The 24,891-nt window shown below is 33.7% G+C and overlaps 1 protein-coding gene across 5 annotated transcripts in view; it reads right to left on the bottom strand.

Moving 5' to 3' along the window:
- CDK17 (cyclin dependent kinase 17) overlaps nucleotides 1-24,891 on the bottom strand; it is a 113,263-nt gene that overhangs the window by 2,428 nt on the left and 85,944 nt on the right. For 3 of the 5 annotated variants that reach the window (XR_003210282.2, XM_025882486.2, XM_025882487.2), the window contains exons 6-16: nucleotides 17,052-17,108; nucleotides 15,881-15,995; nucleotides 15,083-15,177; nucleotides 14,782-14,844; nucleotides 13,691-13,814; nucleotides 9,669-9,789; nucleotides 7,867-7,964; nucleotides 7,106-7,211; nucleotides 5,168-5,210; nucleotides 4,082-4,172; nucleotides 2,375-2,452 (exon numbers count right to left, since the gene is read on the bottom strand). Coding sequence is in view for 4 of the 5 variants with exons in the window: in XM_025882486.2 (XP_025738271.1) it covers nucleotides 2,375-2,452; nucleotides 4,082-4,172; nucleotides 5,168-5,210; nucleotides 7,106-7,211; nucleotides 7,867-7,964; nucleotides 9,669-9,789; nucleotides 13,691-13,814; nucleotides 14,782-14,844; nucleotides 15,083-15,177; nucleotides 15,881-15,995; nucleotides 17,052-17,108 (991 nt within the window). In the remaining variant the exon portion in view is untranslated. Of the gene's footprint in view, nucleotides 1-152; nucleotides 1,849-2,374; nucleotides 2,453-4,081; nucleotides 4,173-5,167; nucleotides 5,211-7,105; nucleotides 7,212-7,866; nucleotides 7,965-9,668; nucleotides 9,790-13,690; nucleotides 13,815-14,781; nucleotides 14,845-15,082; nucleotides 15,178-15,880; nucleotides 15,996-17,051; nucleotides 17,109-24,891 lie in introns of those variants that run through there. The other 2 variants (XM_025882485.2, XM_073900470.1) reach the window with 1 other exon arrangement.

Here is a 24,891-nt window from a genome sequence, read left to right as displayed (position 1 = left end):
CACGGTAAGACTTCATGATCTTAAAAATGAAACCCATAAAGGAAAATGATACCATTTTGCACAGCCTTCTTCCCCCAGAAAAAACTATGACTCAACAAAACCACATTTTAACAACATGAAGATCTTATTATAAATTTCAAAACAAAATGGAGGAATTTCCACATAATATTTATAACCTTCAAAGTACAATATTAATACAGGTCTGTCAGTTAGAAATAACAGCAGTTTGTTAGGCTACAGGATTTAACATAAAACCAATTTACAAATGTGAAAAGCAGTAGTGGTCCAATATTCACCATTACACATGAATCTGTTTCTTCCAGAAATTTTTTTTAAAAATTAAAATTTCCGTATCATGAAATATTAAAATAACACCCAAACATGCCACAATCACTATTCACAAATAAAGTTAAAATGAAATATACAAAAATTCACTTAATACTGTTAAATAACAATAAACTACAAGATTTCCTGAACAGAAATGGTAGGACCCCTGAATGTTTTACAGTGAATATCAGGAAAAAAAAATTAAGTTATGATTATTTTCATGATATATAAGCCAAAAATTTACATGACCATTTCAAAATATACCAATTAAGATTTGTAGTTCGTAAGATGCACTAAATGAACAAATAGTCCCTAAAAGTTAACACAAATGCTTAAAACACTTACCAACACCAAGGTGTGTTTATGATGTTCAAAGAGATGCATAATTGAAACTGTAATATTTACTATCTCTGATAAACACGTTAATACCTACAATGCTTTAAAACAATCCTCTAAGTTCTTGTTTCTCTCATTTGTATTTATCATGGCTCATTTCAAAGACATATTACAGCTTTTAGCTGATTCCAAGTGAATGTTATTAAAACATACATATACACACGCAGCCCCCCAAATGAAATAAATGGCTCCCCAAAGAAGTATCATCCCTTCTAATAAAAGAATCGTATTTAAGACGAAAACAAGACCTCACATATTTCAATAGACTTGTATGGTTTAGTTTTAACTAAATTAAAGCACAATGTAAAATAGGTAAGTGTATTAGTATACACATATCCAATAATATGCAGTAAATATTTCTAAAATGAGGAAAGGTAAAAATAAATAATTTTGGTGCTTTAATTTACTGGTATCTAATGTGAGATCCCTATAATGTCAGGTGTTCACTTGCTTGAATCAACTTCTGCATCACATGCTTTCCTAAACATGTGCTCATCAATTTCTTAGCTACTCTACTTGCGGATGTTCAATAAAAAATTATATAGCATGAACTTAGAGTGTTCAAGATGGCTCACTTATTTTACCGTTAATAAGCAAAGCTAAATTTACATTCCAGGAAACACTGCAGTTTAATTTTTAAAACAAACAAGAAATGCAGCAGTAAAACAATTCGTGAGGAGAAACAGATGCATTCACATCTAATAAAGCCACTGCAACTTCTTCAGGCATTTAACTGTTGTGTTAAATAAACAGACAGTAGTTATTTAGCAGCAATGATTCCGCAATAAATAATGCACTGCGTTTCTAGTCCTGCACAAAAATTGCAGCTACAGTTACATCAACAGCTGTAACCTACTGGCTCTAATGGCAGAGAAGACCTTAAAACCAACTGTACAAAAAAATTGTCACACTGTGACAACAAATATAAAAACAATCTGTAGGTCTGAAATAAAAAGACTCCACTGTGAAGAGGACAGTGTAGACAAACGGAGATTCCAAGTCCACCAAAAGAAATAATTGCCTTCAGATCTGAGTCCTTGATTGATAAGAAAGGCTGGGGGCTGGGCTTGAAACCATTTTATCAGACTTAAAAGAGCATGCTCTGTCTTCTGTTCTTCCCATGTCCTAAAATATAAAGTCATTTTATGAGGCAGTTCAAGGTTCAGTTTTATCCCACATACAGTATTTGGTGACTCTAGGAAGCTAATGTTCCCACCAGCAAAAACTAATGTTCCACGATAAGAGTGATCAGCACTGTCTTAAAGACCCTTTTGTTGATGGGGTCAGTCTATAGCTTCTATGCTTCGAAGTGATGAACCTGAAGACTAGGGAAGCACAAGGTGTGTCTTCTGCCTCAGGTACCAGGGATGGCGTGTGCAGTGATCAAGCCAGGCCACTTGTAAAAGGTCTTTGTGCCATCTGCAGCTTTCAGGATCCCTGACTTGACTGAGTCAGATTTCTCTCTGAAGAATTACTGAGCTGCCCACATCATACAGAAAAGTGAGTACGTGCAATGCTAAACATACAGTTGTGGAATGCACTGTACATTGGTTTTTACATCAATAATTTTACTGATCAATTTATAAACCAAAAACGTGGTTCCACGCAAAATTTCATGATCGACACGTGAAATGGTTTATGACAAACACACCTGTCTCTGGATAAGAAGAGTTTCGAAAACCCGGGTCCTTTTGCAACTGAATCTCTTTCAAACTGAATATTGATACACCTAAAATGCATAGACAAAAACTGTCAGGTAAAGGTCTAACATTATTAAAACAAATATAACCCAACTACACACAGAATGTTTAAAAATGTATATTGATTCGCAGAACATGTTAACATAACAATAAAAAAATTTAAGGAGAAAAAAATGTATATTGATTCAACATGAAACATTTATGCTACATTTACAAGGTTACAGCCCTACTGAACTATTTTCCCCTTTGCCCCAATGTTTTGAGAAGGAAACCAAACAAAATAATCTCCCCTCAGAAACCTTCCCCTGCAACTCTGCTTTGAATAATGCTTCTAATATGTTTCTCCTCAAATATGTACATATAGAGAATATACACTGTCTCTTTCTAGGACTTACTGGGGTTGGGAGACCTAATCAAAAGATATTTCTTGACTTTTATTCTCTCTGTCCTTTATGTCTCCTTATAATGGCAGAAGGTATCAGGGCCTCAAAATAACTGCAGATTTTCAGAAAAAAAAAAAACAAAAAACAATAGGTTTGTACACAACCATAATTGCCTACCTCAAACTATGAAACTTGGTGTTAATAATGAAATGTAAATATCATCTTAAAAAACACCTGTAATTCATCTTTCTCATTTCCATCTCTGCCAGAGAGGTAGTCTTTCATTAAAAAATATCCAGGTAAGTTCTAAGTGAAAAGTCTTAAAGATTCTTGATTCCAATTAGCAAACCTCAATGAATTAATATTCTTTAGTGGTAAATGAAATGGGAAATTAATGAAAGCTTTTGGAATCCCAGTTCCTAAATATTCTAATTCCCCATTCACCTTACTCAGTTTTAAAGTAAAATGTTGGGGTAATCTTTTAAAAGGTTATGAGTAAAATGAAGCAGTTAACTCAGACATGAGAAATCAGCTCTTTTAGTGACTGACAATACAATCACCACTGTCATGAGGATAATAAAGTCAGTGACCATAGCAAAGAAAAATCATCTTTGTATCTTGAAAAGGAAATCTACTTTCACAAGAAAACAGTTTTATGTTTTGGTTGTGTTTCATTACTCTTTGCCTGAAATCCATTTTCAGAAACTCTGAATCAAAGCAATCCTAGAATGGGCCTAATGACAACGTCTATCATCAAAAGGCATTTTCCAATTTAAGTCTAATAAGATTAATAACCCATGCCTAAGTACTACTGATTTCTTACAGAGCAGTGGCAATGTGTTCAGTGTTAAAAGAAACAAATTAAGGGGGTGCCTGGGTGGCTCAGTCAGTTGGGCATCCGCCTCTTGGGTTTCAGCTCGGGTCAAGTTCTCATAGGTTGTGAGGTCAAGCCCTACTCGAGCCCCACTTGGGCTCCAAGTTCAGCAGGAAGTCTGCTCGAAGATTCTCTCCCTCTGCCCCTCCCCCTACTCACAGGGGAACATTCTCACTCACTCTCTCTAAAATAAGTCTTAAAAAAAAAAAAAAGAAACAAAATGAAAACATATGCAAATCAACACTTCCCTTCAAAGAATTCTGATCTGGTTATAAAAAGACTAAAATTTTATGCTTAAAAACCAACAACAATCTCTTCCTAAACCCCTAATTCACCCCAGTCTCCAATACTGGACAAATGAAAATGGTGGTGGGGGGGGCGGACTTTAGAATTTCTCTTACTTTCAGGTAAAGTATGTATTCTTGGTCCCAGACTTCGAAAGTATACATGTTTCATGGCCTCTTCTGCTGAAACCCTTTTCTTAGATTCGTACTGTGAAAAAGCAAAGAACTGCTTCATTAACTTTTTCTCTAAACATTATGAGGGGAGGCAGATTAGCATTTAGAGCTACTTTTATTTGTAATACAATGACTGCTTTTTAAGAACCAATTTGGAGTACACCAGATATACTCAAATGTGAGTTACTATTGAGATTATGTAGTAATGACTATATCTCAGTTCCAAATTTCCAAGATGAAGCTGGATATTCACTAAAAATTTAGATTCCCTGTATTTTCTGAAGTGATAAAAAAAAATTAAAATATCTGACCTTTGGCATTCCTTTTCCTCATGAACACCAAAGGATCATTGGAAATATATCCAATACTTTTATGACAGACATTATTAAATTACCTACTGGATACGCATTTCCCTTTTTTCCTTGATGAGATAATCTAGATTTGTTTAAGGGGTCCATGCTTCCAAATCCAGCGGATTAATCATGAATCATGACTGTTTTTTGTTTAGGCTAACTATGATAATCTTGCTCGCAATTCCCAGCCTCTCTTACAATTAATGTTCTGGCCAATGAGACTTAGGATGAAGCTTTGCAGGGGTTTCTGGAAAAGCCTTTGCTTTCCAGAAACAAGTGGGCGATTATGGCTGACACCCTTATCCTCTCTTCTTACTGCTTTGAATAGAAGATATAAATGGTATTTGTAGGTGCAGCAGCCTGTAAGGCTGTTAAGTATAAGGAAAAGAAAAAGAACTTAAGAGACTATGAATTGCAGAGAACATGGCCCTGACATAGTTGATCAATGCCAGAAGGTGACTACCTCAGAGTTCTAAGTCACAATGAGAGACCCATACACATTAAGAGAAACCATCATTTATTATTTTTTTACTTACACATATGCCTTAAGCATGCCAGATACTACAATAATCTTATTTAACTATCATGACAAATACTTAAGCATGTTATTATTGATCCCATTCTATAGATGTAGAGAAACTGAGGCTTAGTGATTACAAAGTAAGATGTAACTTACCTGAAGAAACTTTGTTATTAACTCAATTCCCTCAGAGTCTAACCTAAAAACAACAAAAAACAAGTGGCAATTTATTCATCTTAGCTGACAGCAACTTTTCAAATAAAACTATTTCCCTAATGTTTTAACCTGCTAACTTCAAGTGCTCTAAAATAGCCACTCTTGTTGCTTTCAAATAGACTCAAATCTGTTTTATCCTTAAAAACTTATCTTGCCACTTGTTTAAGAAGAAACTATAAAAAACTGGGCTTTGACTCAAATTTTCAATAATGAAGAACAAATTAGATAATTAAAGAATTTTTTAAAATCACCATTCTGTCTCAAAGTAACCCTTATTATCACAAAAGCTGAAGTTATATGTATCATTTTCATACTGTTCCACTACACACAAGATACAAAATCACCATTTTCTTACTGTATAGGTGAAAATAAAGACAAGTAACTCAGAATATATCACTGTGGTTCACAATAAACACAGATGACTCATTCAACATGTTTTTACAGGGTAGTCTACTGAGAACTGGGTACTAGAACCTATAAAGTTCAATGTACATATACCACAATGACATCATAAAACTTAATTAAAAATTAGGGCTACAAAATCAATGAGGTAGTCAATAAAGATGATAATTATAGTGATGAAATCCATTTAGTAAGTAAGCAGAGGGTTTGGGGACTATTTTAATGGGATAATCTCTTGATCAGAAATCACAGGTTCTATTTTGCATGCCTTTCACTGGCAAAAAGCACAATTATGAATAAAGAAATATTCCCAAGTGCTCTTAGTGGGTATGTGGATGCTGTAGCCTAGACATTCTCCAGACTACTCCTTTGTAGTTTGCCACTCTGACAAATATCCAGAGCTCCTTGGGCACAGACAAACTAGGGGCTAAGGTCATGGAGAACCTGCTTTAAAGAAGAGATTCAACCTTCTGCACTGGACACTACAATAGTAAGCAACATATAAATGACAAAAATAGGATTTATGCTATTTAGAAGGAAGAGATACACACAAAAAGCCCTGCATATAGTATTATTCTGCCTAAGAAAGTCTACTTAGAATGTTATTAGTTGCTATAGTAACAATAAGAACATCAATTCACATAAATATTTTAAAAATATTTTTGGTATCAGAACTGTTTTTTCTACTCTCTCTAGCTTGAGAATAAATGAACTAGATCCAAGTGTGTTACGTCATGAGCAATGTTAATGGCTTTTGATTAAAAGACATTGACCTTATTTGGTATCTGAGTATACTCTATTTTTTTAAAGGAAACATGAAAAAAAAACAAAGGGGTTATTCTTTGTTACTTACTGAAAATGTAATAATTCCATAAGTAGAAATGTTCTGACTGAAATTTTAATGGGGGTTTTAAATGGACCTGGGGGTAGATCTGAGAAACATTAATGAAATGACCAACATTTAGGATATGAGGGGTCAGAAAGAGTTTACATTCTTCAAATACAAATCATGTCATTAACATTGGCCAAATACTGATGGATCATCTTGGGTGAGAGTCAAGATTTTACTTATAACGCTTAGGTTTTTGTAAGTAAATACAGAATAATTCCATAGGAAGCAAAACAAAAATTTTATCATGGTCCTCATGGTACTGAATATGGCATTAACCAATGTCTTCTTTCTGACAGAGGGAACAATCTACATAAACTCTAGAATTCTAATATGGATGTTCTATATTCATCTTATTTATAGCTCGATTCTATGATTTATGTATCTTGGTCTCTGAATTATAAAATTAATCTGACAAAAGGAAGAAAGAAATTCATTCAGATTCAAATCAGATCCTAAAATATTTAAGAACTCTGTATGTGTATTATATATTTTTCCCTGAATCCTTACTGCGGCTAATGCTTCAAGAGACTAGAAAGAATCATGTGGGTTTTCCCCCTTTAGCTTAAAGAAATGAAAAAAAATACCTGGGTGCATGGTTAATGAGAGGCTGTGGTTTGTATTTTGGAAAGTTGTAGTTCTTGAACTCATCATTTGAAGAAACACCTGGCCAAGTTTCCTGAGATGGTGTTCCTGAATTAAAAAAAAAAAAAAAAAATTTTATTTGTAAATATATAAAAATTTATACATACACAAATATATATAAATAAGGAGAACTAAAAGTGTCTTAAAGAAAAATTTACATTTAGTAGCTGGTTTTACTATTTCAACTGAAAGCAAAATGACAGAAATAGTGAACACATACTGACTTTTTTGGGACTATGCAATCATGCCATAAAAATGCCATAGTGCCTAATTGATACCTAACCTAGAAATATTTCCTAATAATATGCTAAAGGTCAATTTTCAACAATATTTCTCTTCTCTGTTCTTGCATACAATTTTTAATGCAAAGGCAGAACTTAGTAAATGAAAAGGAGAAGTTACATAGAAGGCTCTATCTTTATAATTATGCTAATTATAACTCTTTTCTTTGTAATCAGGTTTTTTTTAAGATTTTATTTTTAAGTAGTCTCTACACCCAACATGGGGCTTGAACTCACAACCCGTAGATTACTAGTCACCATGCTCCACTGACAGAGCCAGCCAGGTGCCCCAACTAATTATAATTCTTATAACAGCTATCTTAGTCTCAGTACCAAATTTTTAAATATAGTTTTTTAAATATATAGTCTTATCTAGCTAGTCACAATTGCAGGAAACAAATTACTGGGAAAATATTTGTTACCTAGCAGTCGGAAAATCAAGTGCAGTTCATCTTCCACAGTTGATCCTGGAAACAGAGGTCTTCCAGAAGCCATTTCAAAGAAAATGCAACCAACACCCCTTTAAGATATATCATAAAAAAATGATGAGCAATCCATTTACATATTATGAAGGACAATTATCTTTTCCTTAAGATTGCCTCTGGAGATGGAGAATTTTATATTAGTCTGCTAGAAAACCTCCTACAGAGATTTTTTTCAGCTCCAACTAAGCTAATTTGTTAATATGTATCCTATTTGTCTCCACTTCCATGTTGCTAGATCCATTCCTCCATCTCCCCTCCTCTGCCCTGCCTTAAAATGTCCAGCTCTCCTCTGGATGACCCTGGAAGAAAAACATACCAATAGCTAATAGTGATTTAATGCCTATTATGTCTTAGTGGGTAGCAGGGATAGGAAGAAGCAAATAATTCAAGATACTTTTATGCCGGAAGCAGAGATAGAACATACAGGTGCAGGGTGGTGAGTGTGTATGAGAAGGAAAAGAAATGTATGGGGATTCAGTGAATAAATACTACCTTCTAGAATCTGTGTCAATACCCTTAAGAAACAGTCCCTTCTGTTAAAGGGCTCACTATCTAACTACTGTATGTAAAATTTTACATATTAAAATGGTATACAAAAAGTTACAATGATGGAGCCACTATGGAAAACAGTATGGTTGTCCCTCAAAATAATTTAAAAGAGAATTACCATATGATCCAGCAATTCTACTCCTAAGTATATACCCAAAGGAACTGAAAGTAGAGTCTCAAAAACATATTTGTCACCTAACCTATGTCTATAGCATTACTCATAACAGCCAAAAGGTAGAAACAACCCATATGTCCATCAAAAAAATGGATAAACAAAATGTAGCATACATATACAATGATTATTCAGTCTTAAAGATGAAAGCAATTCTGACTATATCTCTACAACATGGATGAAACTTGAAGAAAATTATGCTATGTGAAATAAACCAGTCACAAAAGGACAAATACTAGATCATTCTACCCATATGAGGTGCTTAGAAATGTCAAATTCACAGAGATGGAAAGTAGAATGGTGGCTGCCAGTGGCTGGTGGGAGGAGGAAATGGGGACTTGTCTAATGGGTATGGAATCTCAGTTTTGCAAGATGAAAAAAGTTCTGGAGCATTAAGGTTGCACAACAATGTGAATGTACTTAATGCCAAAGAACTGTACAACTAAAATGGGTTAAAATGGTAAGTTTTATATTATGTATATTTTACAATTTAAAAAATAAGTTTAAAAAAATGTTATACAAAATTATATATAATTGTTCAATGGAAGACAACAGAAGGAAGTGTATGACTTATCATTGCATTATATAGTCAATAAATCCAACCACAGTAATTTGAATAAGGTCATTACATAGTTATAAGTGGCAGAACTGGTAAACCTAAGTAATCTTACTCATGTGTCAAAACTTTTAATTATTGCTTATATTGTCGCTCTTTTTTTTTTTTTTTAAAGATTTATTTATTTATTTGACAGAGAGAGGGAACACAAACAGGGGGAGTGGGAGAGGGAGAAGCAGGCTTCCCGCTGAGTAGGGAGCCCGATGCGGGGCTCGATCCCAGGACCCTGGGATCATGACCTGAGCCGAAGGCAGATGCTTAACAACTGAGCCACCCAGGCACCCCTATTGTCGCTCTTTAAAATATTATCTCCTTAAAAGTCAAATATCTCTCAGTACGCCCTGTGTGAACAGCTACATTCTTTCAAAATTATAAATGGCAATAACATCTGTATGTATTTACCACATGTCAATCTGTGTTGAGTACTCTGAAGAACCGAGAAGCACATCAGGTGGCCGGTACCACAGAGTGACGACTTCATTGGAGTAGGTCTTCGTGGGAACTGACTTGGCTCTGGCTAGCCCTTCATAGGGAAAAGAGAACAATTAAGAAATGGCTATAATGGATTTCCCAACCCTTATCTTCACCATGACTTCAGTCACAAGTTTTTATGTCTGAGACAGCTACTCTCTAGTTTCCTGAAGTTTAAAAAATCAGTTTTATGAATTTTTTTTTGAGTGTGCGTGGTCTTGGGTAAGCAAATCTTTATGTAATTAAATAATAACAATTCCACAATCAGAGACTATGTTTATTTTTATGCATGTGAATGCACCTGATACAGTGCCTGGGTTAATCTAAACTTAAGATACTTGCTTTCAATGAATCATGGTGCCAAAATTATTTCCAAGTGGAACTTAAATTAATGCCAAATATGCCAATGAGACAGAGTTTTACTTCTTATAGCTATAGGCTTCTGTTACCTTTTTTAACCTGATTCCAACTTTCATTTGCTATACCAATTTTAGTTTTCTTAGACTAAAATTACACTGCTATTGTGTACTTTAAGTTTTAAGTTATATTTAAGGATAATTTTAAATAAAATGGACCATGCTGCCTTTGGCTATTATTAATGTAAATGATGAAAACCCTGTGCCACTCCTTTGCCAATTTAAAATGGAATTCACTGGTTATCCAGAAATAAAGGCAAGAGTTACAACTTCATCTCTTGAGTCACCCGCATGAGAGTTGTTTTTTTACTATCTCTAAGCCTCCAAATTCTGATCACTTGAAGAAGCAACTCTAAAAGATACCTGAAGAAATATAAATTTATTCTAACATATAGTTTATTTCAAATAACAAGGAATAGTTCATTTTTAGGCTGTGATTTATTATGTAACTTTATATATTTGATTAAAATATTAAATATGAAAAATGTAATAAAAGGATAATTCAATACTTTATTAAACTGGATAAAAGCACTCAAAACCAGAAATTTAAATAGTTAGGCAGCACTCATACTATTTTTGTTTAGTATAAACAAAAAGCTAAACGGTATTAACTGGAACAACGTTGATACTAGCTTATTTAATTACAAGTCTTACTCTTCCTACCAACTTTGATAATTAGCAAGATGTGGAGAGCTTTCTAGTATCTCTTCCTGATATTAATAGTGGGTTATGTGGGAACAAAAGACAGGGCCACAAGTTTGCTTGTTCTATAACCTATAACCATAGCATCAAAGCAACTGCAAGTTACAGTTTCCTCAGTACCTTACTCTCCTGCTCCTGAGAGAATTCTGAACTAGGGTGCTTGTTCAAACAGACTCCTGGTTCAATTAGTATTTCAGTATTGGTATGAAATGACATAATCTCTTTCAAACCAAATAATTGTGATATGGTATAATTATAGAAGCCATTTTCTATTATTAATGAAAATGTTTGTCTATATTAGTACTTCCCTAGATCTGAATTTCATCAATCACAGGAAAAAGGATAGAATTTTCAAGATCAATTTACAATAAAATACTCAAAGTTATATGACCCTCCCTTACTTGTGGTCCTTAAGTATATTTACTATACAACCAATAAAAAAATAACTGAAAGCAGAGACAAAACTGATTGTACTATCTCATGGAATAATCAGAATTTCTCATTGGCGTGTGAAAAGATAAATTTGCTTGGTTTGCTTTGTTAGAAGCAAAATTTAAAGCACTTACAGCATTTCCCCCAAAAAGTAAATTTTTCATTTCTAATAGCCAAGCAGGGCTTCTCTATCACTGCTATTCATTTTAGGATTAAGGAATAAGGACCAGTAAATGCAGCTCAGCAAAAAAAAAAAAAACAAAAGAGAGAGAAAATAACAATTATAAGGAAAGTAACAACATAAACTGTGCCCAAGAGACTGTATAATGTACATGAGCATATGCAAATAACTCGTAAGTTTAAACACATGTGACCTATACCCATTTCCTTTTTTTAAGGAAGGAACAATATTAACCTACTTTCAAATAGTAAAGTTAAATGAGTAAAAGTATAGGAATTTCCTGAACAAACTCACCACTTAGTGAGTTTTTAATTATTAACAAAGCAATACTTGAAACACTTATATTTTCAAATTTAGTGCAATACTCCAAAAGTAAAACTACTATTATCACTTATGAAAAATGATGAAGTGCTAATTGTAAAAACTGCACTGGCTTTTTAAAATCACATTCTATTAGAGTACTGAAACTCTCAAAATGTGGAATATTAAAAAAAACAGAAACAAAAAGCTACTATAGAAAGTTTCTTTAATGTAAAAAAATTTACTTCTTAGAAGCAAAAGGAACATGTAATCTCATTAAAATTGGGTTAGCTAAAGACAGACAGATAAATAGCATTCATTAATTAGTTAATAAGCATATAAAATACAAAGTCATGATGGCAAGAATATTAAAGAACCACCTTTCACAGTAGTGGCATTTAAACTCTTTAGTCACAGGACCCCTTTTACTAAAATTTAAAATTACTGAGGACCCAAACAGCTTTTATTTATATAGATTGATATTTGCCATATTAGAAAAACTGAGAAAAATTTAAAACTTATTCATTAAAATCACCACTTATTATATATTAACATGAATTTTTATGAAAAATATTTTTTCTAAAGGAAAATAAAAATTAGTACAAATGGTCTTATTCAAATTTTTGTAGTCTATTTTAAAAGAAGACTCTTAGATTCTCACAACTGCTTTTGCATTCAATATGTTGTGATATGTTGCTTCGAAGTATAGGGAGAGAATCAGATCTCACACATACGAAGTTGGAAAGGGGAAGAGCATTTAAACAGCCTTTTCTGAAAATTGTGCATATTCTTCTTTGACACTACATCAGATTTAATTTCTTAAACATTATGTGGTAACTGAAATTACATTAGTAAACTTCTCATACTCTTGGTACATTAAAATTCACTGGTCTATCTTGTACTTTAAGTGGATCTTTTACCCATGCATGATTCTGTAGTATCATTTAAGTACTAGTCATTTGGAAAATATTGATTCCCTAGGTTATACAGATATTCCAAATGCTTACAGATTTCTAAACATATAAAAAAAAACATATTTGTTAATATCACCACTGATCTCACCAGTAAAGTCTTTTAAGTATGGGAAAATATCGAGCTCAAAGTGGCAGATCCAAATTTCCAAAATTTAATTTTTGCTTGAAAACTCAAACCTTCCTATTGGCAAGAAATACTTTCAGTTGTTTTCCTTGAAGTGATAGGCTCACTTATTCCCAAGAAAACATGCGCCAAAATACCTAAGTCTGAGTACCCACAGTTTGTCCGTCAGTCATTTTTTTAAATGCAAACGATGTTCTTGAAAAAAAGGGTTAATTCAGTTTGCATTCACATAAACACTATTCCTTGAGAAAACCATAGTATGTCCATGTACAGCAAATAGGTTTTATGTATACTTCTCATTTCATTACATAAAATACTAAAAAGACATGTACTTAAAGATGGAGATTTAATAAAATTAGTAAGTTTTACTGCTTCATCAAATATCTTTTTATATGTAACTGACACTTTTTTCCTCCAAGTGTATATAGTGGTGAAGAACATGATGACTACTAAGTACAATTTGGTGCCACTGCCTTAACTTATATTAATGCACCAACCAGTAGCTTTACCCCTTAGTGCTTCTGGACCATCACTGCAAATATTAACACAGTGAAAAAGGCAAGTAACATTTAGTATAATTTTGATAAAATACACCTTTGGAGATGCCCTGAAAGGGTCTCAGGATGCTTAGGGGTCTAAAAACCATACCCGAGAACTGGTGCCTTTTGGCATTCATGAACATAACTCACCCACCAAAGTTTTATCAAATATCTTATTCCATGGGCTAGAGAGAAAATTTCCAAACTCACATAAAAGCAATCACACAGTTGTTCTTATAAATGTAACCACCCAGAACTACTTATAAATATCTTATACATCCGTACCAAAATCTGCTAGCTTTAATTCTCCTTTTTCATTAATGAGTAGGTTCTGTGGTTTCAAGTCTCGGTGCAATACCTTTCTTCTGTGGCAATATGCCAAACCACGTAGAATTTGGTACAAAAACAGCTACAGAAACAAATGAATAGAAATTAGTCTTACAAATAATAAGACAATGCTTTGGTAAGCATGTTATGGTAAACAAAAGCAACTGACTAGAAGAGTTAAAGAAAAAAAAACTCGCATCCTTAAGTACAAAGCCTTTCCTGATATAGTTGGTTCTCTGAATTTTACAATTTATTTTATTTTTTTATGAAAATAAATATTGAAAAGAAAGTGAAATGAAACTCTGCATAGTAATAGTCCATTTGTTATAGAAAATGATTTAAAATAAATATATCCTCATAAGCTCACAGGCCTACTAAGGCTTACAATCTGATTATGATATTCTGGCAAAACAACTAACCAACATCTACCCCCACCCGCCAAAAAAAACCTGATCTGGGACAGTGTTGTTAAAATAAGGCATTGGAACTGGTGGTTTTATAAAAATTCTGAGGTGTGAAAGAGAATGGTGCTGCATAGCTCTGGCAAATTACGTGCTATAAAAATAACCTAAACCAGCTTCTATCACCCACCCTCTGGGTACTTTACTTTCTGCACCTCCTACTCAGCCTTCGAAATCTGCTATGATTCAGAAAAGGGAATTAGCACTGTAGAGCTCTGAATGACTCTCTGAAAAAAGCAATTCCTATAAAGCTAATGGTAGAATTTTTTGTACATTTTGGTAGAAAAGGGGATGTGGAACACAGAAGGTCTTCAATTCTCTGGAGTTGACGAAAAAGAGCCTCAAGTACAGAGGATTCAAGAATGTATCTTCAGCTTACACGTAGGTGAAAAATAGAGCATTAGGACATTAAGAATAAGCCACGGCAGGAAGCTGAACAACAGGCCCGAAAAAATTCTAAGCAGCAGTTTTCACACACTACATATTTATATGTTTTGAAAACTCTAAAATTACTATTTCTATATATTCCTGTTACTTTTTATGTCTGAAAAATATAAGCGCTATTTAAAATGATACACTAAAACATACCTTTACATTGTGCATACTCATGATGTTTCCACAGTCATCCATGTACTGTTTTAGGTCTTTATCCTGAAAAAATACAGTACTTTACTATGTGATACATACTTCTCAGAAGGCATGGCTGATTTACTTAACAGTATATAATTTTTAAAAGTGTTTTTTTTTTCTTGGAGAAAAGATATTGAATGCACCACACATAATTTAATTCAATACCAATAACTAAACAGCAATGCCCTGGAGCTGTGAACTCAATTTCCTATGTTTTATTACAGCAAAAGTAAATACTGAATTTTTGTTAAATGCTTACCAGATACTCAAAAACCAGAGTCAAAGATTTATCTGTATGAACAATATCATGTAAGGTTACTATATTTGCATGTTTTAGATCCTTTAATAGTGAAACTGCAAAAAAGAAAAGAAAGTCAATTATTTAGTCTGTGGTAGCCAGACTATAAAAACCTGAAGTTTAACACATGAACTGAGTGTAAGATTCTCTTAAGTGTAAAACAAAAATTCACCTTGGGATCTGTAGTATAAATTTTAATAGAATCATTTTTTCTTTTATTTAATGGCTTTGGGCTTGTTTTTAATACTTAAAACTATTCCCAATGTTATAGTAATATTCTCCATAACATCATCTTCTGTTTTTTTCAAATATTAACTTATTGAGACTTACAAGATTAATTTAGATATAGTTTAAGATACCATTTTTTTCCTCCAAATTGCTCATGAGTTGCTTTTCAAGCCATTTTCTGGATAACCTAGCTTTTAAAAAAAAATGGTATCATGGTATTTACATTCTGCATATATCAATTTATAGTTTGCTTTTCCCCATAGATAATATATAACATTTCCCAATGTCAAATATTTACCCATGACAATAATTTTTAGTGACTTCATAGTATCTCACTATAAACTATACAATAATAATACTGTTAAATATTTTGACTTTAAATATTAGTTCTAATGTCTAAGTATATCTCCAGTCCTCTATATCTGAGCTCTTTCTACTTACAAAAAAATGAACTCTTGTTATGCAGCTTTGGTTTTAAAACATTCCATATAGACTCTTTCATACATTTTGCTCACAAAGATCAAATTTTACCTTCTCTTATTGCTGTGCAGGGTGCACCTTCTTCATGTTCCAACCGGATCTCTTTTAATGCCACCAAATTCTCTGTCAATTTACTTCTTCCTTTATATACTGTCGCATATGTACCCTATGAAATATATTTTCGAAAGACACATCAAAATATCCTAAGAGTCTGTCTATAGCATCTATTCAATAAAGAGCCCTAACTAAATTCCTAATTTGTAAGCATATGTTAAAGTCCATTTTTGCAAGGAAAACTCTACCATTGTAGAGTTTTAGTCTTGGTTTTCTTATAGCTAAGAGGACTTTCAGTAGTACCATATGCAGAGCCTCCATATTCTTATAACCCTATGGAATGCCTCAAAGTATGAAAACATAGAATATTTAATTTACTTTTTGTACTTTTTATCAGATTAACAACTGGATCAGTAGCTTTAGAGTCAAAGGTACTTTACCTACAATGGTATGCGGACTTTGAGGCAACTAAGTGAGCATATTAACTGAAAACTGAAAATGTAACTGACACAATGTTAAATTAGAAAAATTTTATCAGTTCTCAGACTTTTCAGAATTTGTGTACCTTCACTCTCCTTTAAAGAACAAATATACTCTACAGGAGAGTTCTTCTACCATTGCCAAGATAGCCCACAAATTCTCTTAAGCTTCCCTGTTAGCTAATTCCATTATTTTCTGGTTGGCCCTTTCTCACCCTGGAAGACAAACCACTTCAAAATCAGTCAGTACTAGTAACAAGTTCAAGAAAACCAAGGTCTTCTTAGCCAAAAATTTCCTTAACCTTCAGTGAGATGTGTTTTTATCTTTAGAGATAAAATTTTGATTTTTCGCAGGTTTGAACTCATTCAATTTCCCACATGACGGCCAGGAGGCTAATAGATGCCTATATTGTGTTACCAAGAAAGCACAATATTTTTTGCTTCAATAAAAGATTACAAGCTATAAAAAATACTCATTTCCTCTCAAATTGATGGCATAATTTCAAGAATTGAAGGTTTTCTTCCTTCTAACATTCTGTTGCCTTTTTGGTACAAGATATAATCTTTTAGACAATAGTGCTTACGTTTTTTTTCTAGGTTGGTAGAAATGGTGGCCTAACTGTGGAGTTTGGATAATGAACAAGAAAAAAAAAAGGTGCTTTATATTTTTGAAATAAGTATCTGCTTACCTCTCCAAGCTTTTCCAATTTGATATAGGTTTCCATTTTTCCAAACCCAATTTCTGACTGAAAGCAAACAATAAATTTAGTATTCTTAAAATTTCAATCCATCTCTTCCTCAATTTCTTTTTTTAGATATTATTCTTTTTCTTTTTAAAGGAGTGCACTTTATTTTTATTATTTCTTTTAAGGTAAGCTCCATGCCCAACATGGGGCTTGAACTCACGACCCCAAGATCAAGAGTCGCATGCTCTACCGACTGAGCCAACCAGGTGCCCCCCTTCACCAATTTCTGAAACTTTCCTGCTCAAAAGTGTCTTGAAATAGAAAAATCTGATTACAATTAAACTGTTGAACATCTGTCAAGTTTTAAAATTTACCCAATGTTGGAACATTCAAAGGTTCTAAAACATCAAAGTTCACAATTAAAACTGCTGAACCATCTTTTTATATAGATTGGTTAACATTCTAAGAAAAAATGTTTAAGGCCCTGAGATTTTAAGATACTAAAGAATTTTATAAAAGACAGCTACATGATTTTCTTTCTAGCAAAACTGAGAATTAAGTAATTTTCCTACATATGTTATTCCTTCACCAATTTTCGACTTCTCTAGGACGGCCTGCAAACAATAAAATACTACTTGTTTCAGGTTTTCTAACCAAAATGCAATGAAAAAGACAAGTGCAAGTCACACTCCATTACGAATCAGGAAACACAGAAGTAGTAAGTCTAAATCTGACACCCCCACACTTTCCCAAAAAGTCTTTAAAAGTAGGTTCTCAAAACCATTGCTTTTAAACTTTGAGCTTGTTTGCCTCACTTCTGTATGGAGTCAATAAATGAAGTAGATGGAATACACCCAAATATGTAATGGAAACCTAATATTTAAAAACTAAAAACAAAAAGCCTCAACACAAAAGATTTAACAAAAAAAATACAGAGATGAAAACTTAGGGATTGAGAGAGCAGCAACAGAAAAAAGATAAACAACAGAGGAGTAAGAATCTTCTTAAAATTGCTTTCTCGTACTCCTTTGTAGATCGTGGAAAAGGCAATAATCTGAAGATTCACTTCTGAGTGTGGTGCTCATGCCCTTAAATGAATAGCCAGTGAAAAGAAACAATGTTCTTTTATACATAATTTCAGCTCTCAAAGTTATATAAATAATACTGGCTCCTTAAATACTATGTTTTAGTCCAACTGTGAAGGTTCAAATATGCAATTTTTCCAGAGGTGTTGAAGAAAATAAAAATGGTACTTGACAATTTGACTTAACATTTTCAACAGTAAACTGCCCAAAGTTGAAAGGCCAAAAATAGCACAGGTCCCTCAAATAGACTATCTTTTTTTAATTAAATTTTATTGTTTTTAGTAAAGCAAAGCTGACATTTTTTATCCTTTTGTTATAATGATTTATATCCTCTTAAAAGCCAGGAGGAAAACTGTATGTCTAATAGTACTTAATTCAATTTTGCTAAACTAGTAAAAACTTCGCTCAGAGGTGGTATTAATGGATGACTGCAAAAATTTGGGGAATCTTTAAAGTTTTTCTCGCTATGTGGTATTTTCAAGCAATTTTATTTAAAAAATGTGATTTTGGAACTGTCACACACCATCCACCGATGTGCACTGTCTTATATGTGACTGAGAGATACTAAGAGATGCTTTCTATTATCAATAACTATGCAGAATAATAAGGTGAAACTACAGTAGGTAACAGTTTCCAATTACAAATGGAGAAATGGAGTTTTTTAACTTTAATAGGGAAAATGTGGCAAATAGCCCACTATTTGGTACATGAGAACCTGATCCTGAATAATCTTTTACTATATGTATAATCTATTTATAGCCTATTTAGATAGGATCTTAAACTATCTTAACTACTCTGAAAAAACGCTAATTGCCAGTGTCACATAAACAATGGTAGAATGTGTTTATTTTCTTATACCTATCTCTAGAATTCATTAAAATCACAAATATGGAACTACTACACTTCTGCCATGAATTTTAAGTCTTGTGTCATATCTTAAATGAAGGGAAAAAAACTGTAGTGATAGTAAATGGAAACTAGCATAAAGAAAACAATCAATGTGCTCAGAAAAATGAAAATATCATCTATAATAATGAGAACCACAAAGAAAAATATGACTGCAAGCTCATTAAGAGCTGGGAAATTTTCTTATTCATTCTTTTATCTTAAGTAAACAAATACTAGCACTCAACTTTAAGACATCAAATATACTTTGGTCCAATAGTCCAGTGGCTATGACAAAAATGCTGATATTTGCTTTAAAGAGTATGTAAGTGGACTACAAATTGACTGTAAAGATAAAAATGTTATAGAGATTACTGTATCATATGAAGTATATAAGGAATAAACTAAGGGATGATCAAATATTAATATCATAAAGTCAGTCTTCAGAGAATGACATTTAGTGAGATAATTAAAATATGCTGAAAGTCTACTTTTTATTTTATTTTTTAAAAGATTTTATTTATTTATTTGACAGAGAGACAGCGAGAGAGGGAACACAAGCAGGGAGAGTGGGAGAGGGAGAAGCAGGCCTCCCACTGAGCATGGAGTCCAATGCAGGGCTTGACCCCAGGACCCTGGGATCATGACCTGAGCCGAAGGCAGATCCTTAACGACTGAGCCACCCAGGTGCCGTGAAAGTCTGCTTTCTAAAAAGGTAAATACTGTACTATAATTATAAAGTTTAATTTAAATTTGAATAATCTATAAGATAAAGAGCATTACTGAATTTCATCATGCAGGCAGGCAGAGAATTCAGACAAAAGGCATAGTTATATTAGTGAAATTATCTGCCAGAATAAAGTGTAACCACCTCATTTAAAAATTTCCAGCCTTAAGGCTTTAATAATTACATGTAAATATTACTTAATCTTTAAATGAAATTTTTAGAAAATTTTGCTTGCATTTTTATCTGCTGAACATGACAAGATTAACAATAGATATAATGACTAGCTTGTTGACATGCTCTCCTACAGAAATTATTCAGAGGACAGAGGACAAAGTTCATTTATCCAGCATTTACCAAGTACAATGCTAGGTACTAGGGATATAGTAAAGACGACAGAAATGATTCCTGCTTTTGTGAGTTCACAATCTAGACTGAGTTCCATCATTAGATTATTTTAAAATAGTTTAAAAGTTTTATAAAAACAGAAATAGGGGCGCCTGGGTGGCTCAGTTGGTTAAGCGACTGCCTTCGGCTCAGGTCATGATCCTGGAGTCCCGGGATCGAGTCCCACATCGGGCTCCCTGCTCAGCGGGGAGTCTGCTTCTCCCTCTGACCTTCTTCCCTCTCAGGCTCTCTCTCTCTCTCTCTCTCTCTCAATAAATAAAAATCTTTAAAAAAAAAATAAAATAAAATAAAAAAATAAAAACAGAAATAGCTAAAGGAATCAAACAGTAAGCTTTATATTTTATTTTTTAAAGATTTATTTATTTTAGGGGCACCTGGGTGGCTCAGTCGTTAAGCATCTGCCTTTGGCTCAGGTCATGATCCCAGGGTCCTGGGACTGAGCCCCGCATCGGGCTCCCTGCTCAGCGGGAAGCCTGCTTCTCCCTCTCCCAGTCCCCCTGCTTGTGTTCCCTCTCTCACTGTCTCTCTCTCTGTCAAATAAATAAAATCTTTTAAAAAAGAGAGACTTATTTACTTTATTTTTTTAATAATTTTTTATTGTTATGTTAATCACCATACATTACATCATTAGTTTTTGATGTAGTATTCCATGATTCATTGTTTGTGAAGACTTATTTATTTTAGAGAGAGAGACAGAGTGCAAGCACGAGCAGGGGGAGGGGCCGAGGGAGAGAATCTCAAGCAGACTCCCAGCTGAGCACAGAGCGGAACTTGGAGCTCAATCCCACAACCCTGAGATCATGACCTGAGATGAAATTAAGAGTCAGATGCTTAGCCAACTGAGCCACCCAAGTGCCCCAACTTTATATTTTAATAAAATATAAAAATCTACTTAGTTATACTTTCCAAACAAATGAAGATAGTTTTTTGTTATTTCACTGCTCCAAGAGAATACCTGGCTTTTTTTTTGGCAGCCCCAATCAAATTCCTGTTCAGATGACTCTTATAGCATAAGCACATGAAAACTTTTTAAAAATCCAAAATAAATTATAATTTATAATAGCCTTTCTATAATTAAATGTAACCTGCAAGTGGTACTGAGCATTGTGGGAGATTTCTGGATTACTCTGGCTCTGCCAACATAATCACTGTATCATGGTTGTAAAGATTTTTTTTCCCAAGTTTTTATTTAAATTCTGGTTAACATATAGTGTGATATTGGGTTTAGGAGAATTTAGTGATTCATCACTTACATATAAGACCTAGTGGTCATCACACAAGTGCCCTCCTTGAGAGGTATTAACATGCTAGCAATGCAGTCTGAGCTTAAAAACAAATGAAGTATGTGCAAAAGTTCTATAGATGCCATACTAAAAGTGAATGCATATATAAGAAACACAGGGCACAAAGGGAGATTTTTTCAAACATCCATTTTCCTCCTTGTGAGATTATGGAGTTACTGTTACTGTTAGAAATGTCCAGGGCAGAAAAGAGATTGAGAACCTTTATTCTACTTGCTAATCTTGTGTTCCAAAAATTGCTGTTACCATCAGTATGATATGATCTTAATTCTGTACATAATATACCAAAGGTAAATTAAATTGTGAGTGGACTTTGAGCCTCACTTCCACACCCCATGATATATTTACTATTTCTAAGAGACATCAGGACTTGATACACTACTTTTTCACCTACTCATAGAAATAAAAAAGGACTACATATGATATATATTGCTCAAGCCATGAATGAGGAATCCAACTCATTGTTAGGAACAAGCAGATTCTGTAAATGTGTAAAACCTATAATTTCAATATAATGAGGCAAATTTTTTATATAAAGACTCTCAATCTACTAGAGCCGCACTTAACAGTCACAAAAATTCCACTGGGCATGCCATCATTCTAAGTGAATCAATGTTCTAATGAATCTTGACTACTGGCATGTGGGCTTTCCACTAATCTAATGTGTAATTAAATATGTTAAGAGTTAGAACATCTCACTTCTAATCAACCATAATGAATATTAAACAGCCCTTCACCAGTCCAATAACCAATATCTTTAACATGAGATAAAACAACTAAATGTAATGTGGTGTCCTAGATGGGACCCTGGGACAAAAAAAGGGCATTAGCAGAAAACTAGGGAAATCTGAATAAAGTATGGAATAGTAGTAATATACAAAATGCTGATTTCCTTAGTTGTGACACACTAAAGTAATGTAAAATGTTAATAATAGTAGTAACTGGGTATGTGTATAGGAATTCTTTATATTATCTTTTAAATTTTTCTGTAAATCTAAAATTATTCTAAAATAAAAATAGGAAGAATTTAGTCAAGAGAGGGAGACTGAATATATACAAGTGTTCAAGGATGACAAAAATATTCTAAAGCATCCTGAGGAGATGGGATAGGAAGAAAGACAATTCCTCAATATTAAAAGAGGGTGCCTGGGTGGCTCCGTTGGTTAAGTGTCTGCCTTCGGCTCAGGTCATGATTCTGGTGTCCTGGGATCAAGTCCCGCATTGGGCTCCCTGATCCGCGGGGAGTCTGCTCCCTCTGCCTCTCTCTCTCTGTCTCTCATGAATAAATAAATACAATCTTTAAAAAGAAAAAGAAAAAGAAAAAAAAAGAAGGATGAAAGAGCAGAATGAGTATAGGTGTAGATAGATTTGCACATCTGTTATTCAAAAAATGAGGGGGTTTCTGGTTATGGCTTTTCTCTTCTTTATCATGTAGGAAAAGAGATCATCTGCGTATATTGAGAGGGGAAGGGTTAACCAGAGAAAAACAATATAGGGTAGCCAAGCAATTCTGAAGGTTCATTTTAGGCTGATGATGATGATCATAAATTTATAGAAGAACCAATTAGCCCTACTGTAGGTCTTTCTTCATCAGAAGTTGTGATTTGTTTCTTAATTCCTACTCAAAGGATGTATGTTATTTTAACTACTCTATTTGTTTTACATTGCTCTTGAATATGCAAAAATATAAAGTTTTATACTTTTAGAAAGACAAGGTTAAAATTTTATATTTTATCTTGAAAATATTATTTTATTTTTTTAGATAAAGAATACATTATCCAGGGGTGCTGGGGTGGCTCAGTTGGTTAAGCATCTGATTCTTAATTTTGGCTCAGGTCATGAATCAGGGTTGTGGGATTGGGTCCTGCGTTGGGCTCTGTGCTCAGCACGGAGTCTGCTTGAAACTCTCTCCCTCTCCCTCTGCCCCTCCCCCCACTTGTGTGGGCTCTCTAAAATAAATAAATCAATCTTGGGGTAAAAAGGACTATATTATCCGTGGAAACATGAGCTCTAACACATGTGAAGAATATATTTCTTCTCCCATCTCCTTCCATCCACTCCCTAATCCTTCCCCTTCATACATAGACCTAGGGTAGTGAAGAATAATTTTCTAATATACTTCAAAAGAAACCAAATGCTTTAGTTTAGCAAGGTAGATGAATAATGAAAAGGGTGCATTAGTAGAAACCAAAACACAGCTGGCATAATTAATCTGAAATCTATAAACCACTTTAGATCAAAAACCAAGGAATATGAGTAGGAATACTCAATCACAATAAAAACTCCATCACTTAACATTCATTAGAGGGCACTGTTTTCCTTAATTTCATGTAGACTGAAAAAGATAGCTCCTAAAGAATAGCTTTAACAATTATGTGGTGATTAAATCATACCTTTAGTTCCAATCTGAACACTCAATAACTCCAAAATTTATCTTGAGTACTAATCTCTGATAAAAATCGATAGCCAAAGAACACTTTCAACCAGGTAATCAAATGGCAAAGCTATTTAAATAAAAATGTCTTAGGCAGTGATGCAAAACTATGATCATAAACCTGTATACCAAAATCCAGTTGGCGCTATACTTTTACTTTATTATACACTGATGAATGTCAAATTAACAATGTGCTCATGTTATATACAGCATAAGGTAATTTTATTCTTTAGAATATGTAACCCAACAGAAGTTTTCGGTGGATAAAAACATTCCATGATATAATATGTAAAAAGGAGAGTAACAACTGCTAGCAATCCAGGAATCCTCAACTGCTCCTTCTTCAGACACAAAGTTCAGCTGAGTACCAGAGGTCCTGCCTATTTTATCTCTACATGACCCTGAGGATCTGGATTCTACTTCCCATTTCCACATGACTGCTGCATCATCCCTAATTTTGAATAAATTCCTAATCCATCTTCCTGCCTCTAGTCTTTCTCTTGTCCTACTTCATTTACACTTTTCCTGAAGCCACTGTTATGAAACAAAAATGTGATTACATCAGCCCTTGTTTATATCAATACCTCTGAGGCCCATTACATGGGATGAATGAAGTTCAGGCTCCTTGCCTGGCCTGGTAGCCAAAGCTTTTTACAGTCTGGATTTATCCTATTCTTTCAAGCCCTATTCTTTAATCTTATTCCACATTTACCCTTCATATCAGTTATAATTTCCCCAACATACCTACATTCATGCTTGTGGGTATTAGTACATCAAGTTTCCTCTGCTCAGAACACCCTTCTACCCACTGTCAACCTGACAAGTTCCTACCCGTCCTTCTAGAGCCAGCTAAAGCACTATCTCCTCTGTAAGCCTGTGATATGCAAAGTCATTTTACTTGCTATCTTGTCTGTTATCCCACAGCACTTTATATGTACCTCTACTATAGGACTATAACCATCCAAAAGAGATCCTTACATATACAATCACCTGAACTTATGTCAAA

Source organism: Callorhinus ursinus, unplaced genomic scaffold (assembly GCF_003265705.2).
Source record: "Callorhinus ursinus isolate GAN/ISIS: 27379988/994484 unplaced genomic scaffold, GSC_fseal_2.0 scaffold14, whole genome shotgun sequence".
In the NCBI taxonomy this organism is placed as follows: domain Eukaryota; kingdom Metazoa; phylum Chordata; class Mammalia; order Carnivora; family Otariidae; genus Callorhinus; species Callorhinus ursinus.
Note: the sequence above shows the minus strand (reverse complement) of the source record. Positions and strands in the feature narration are given on the sequence as shown.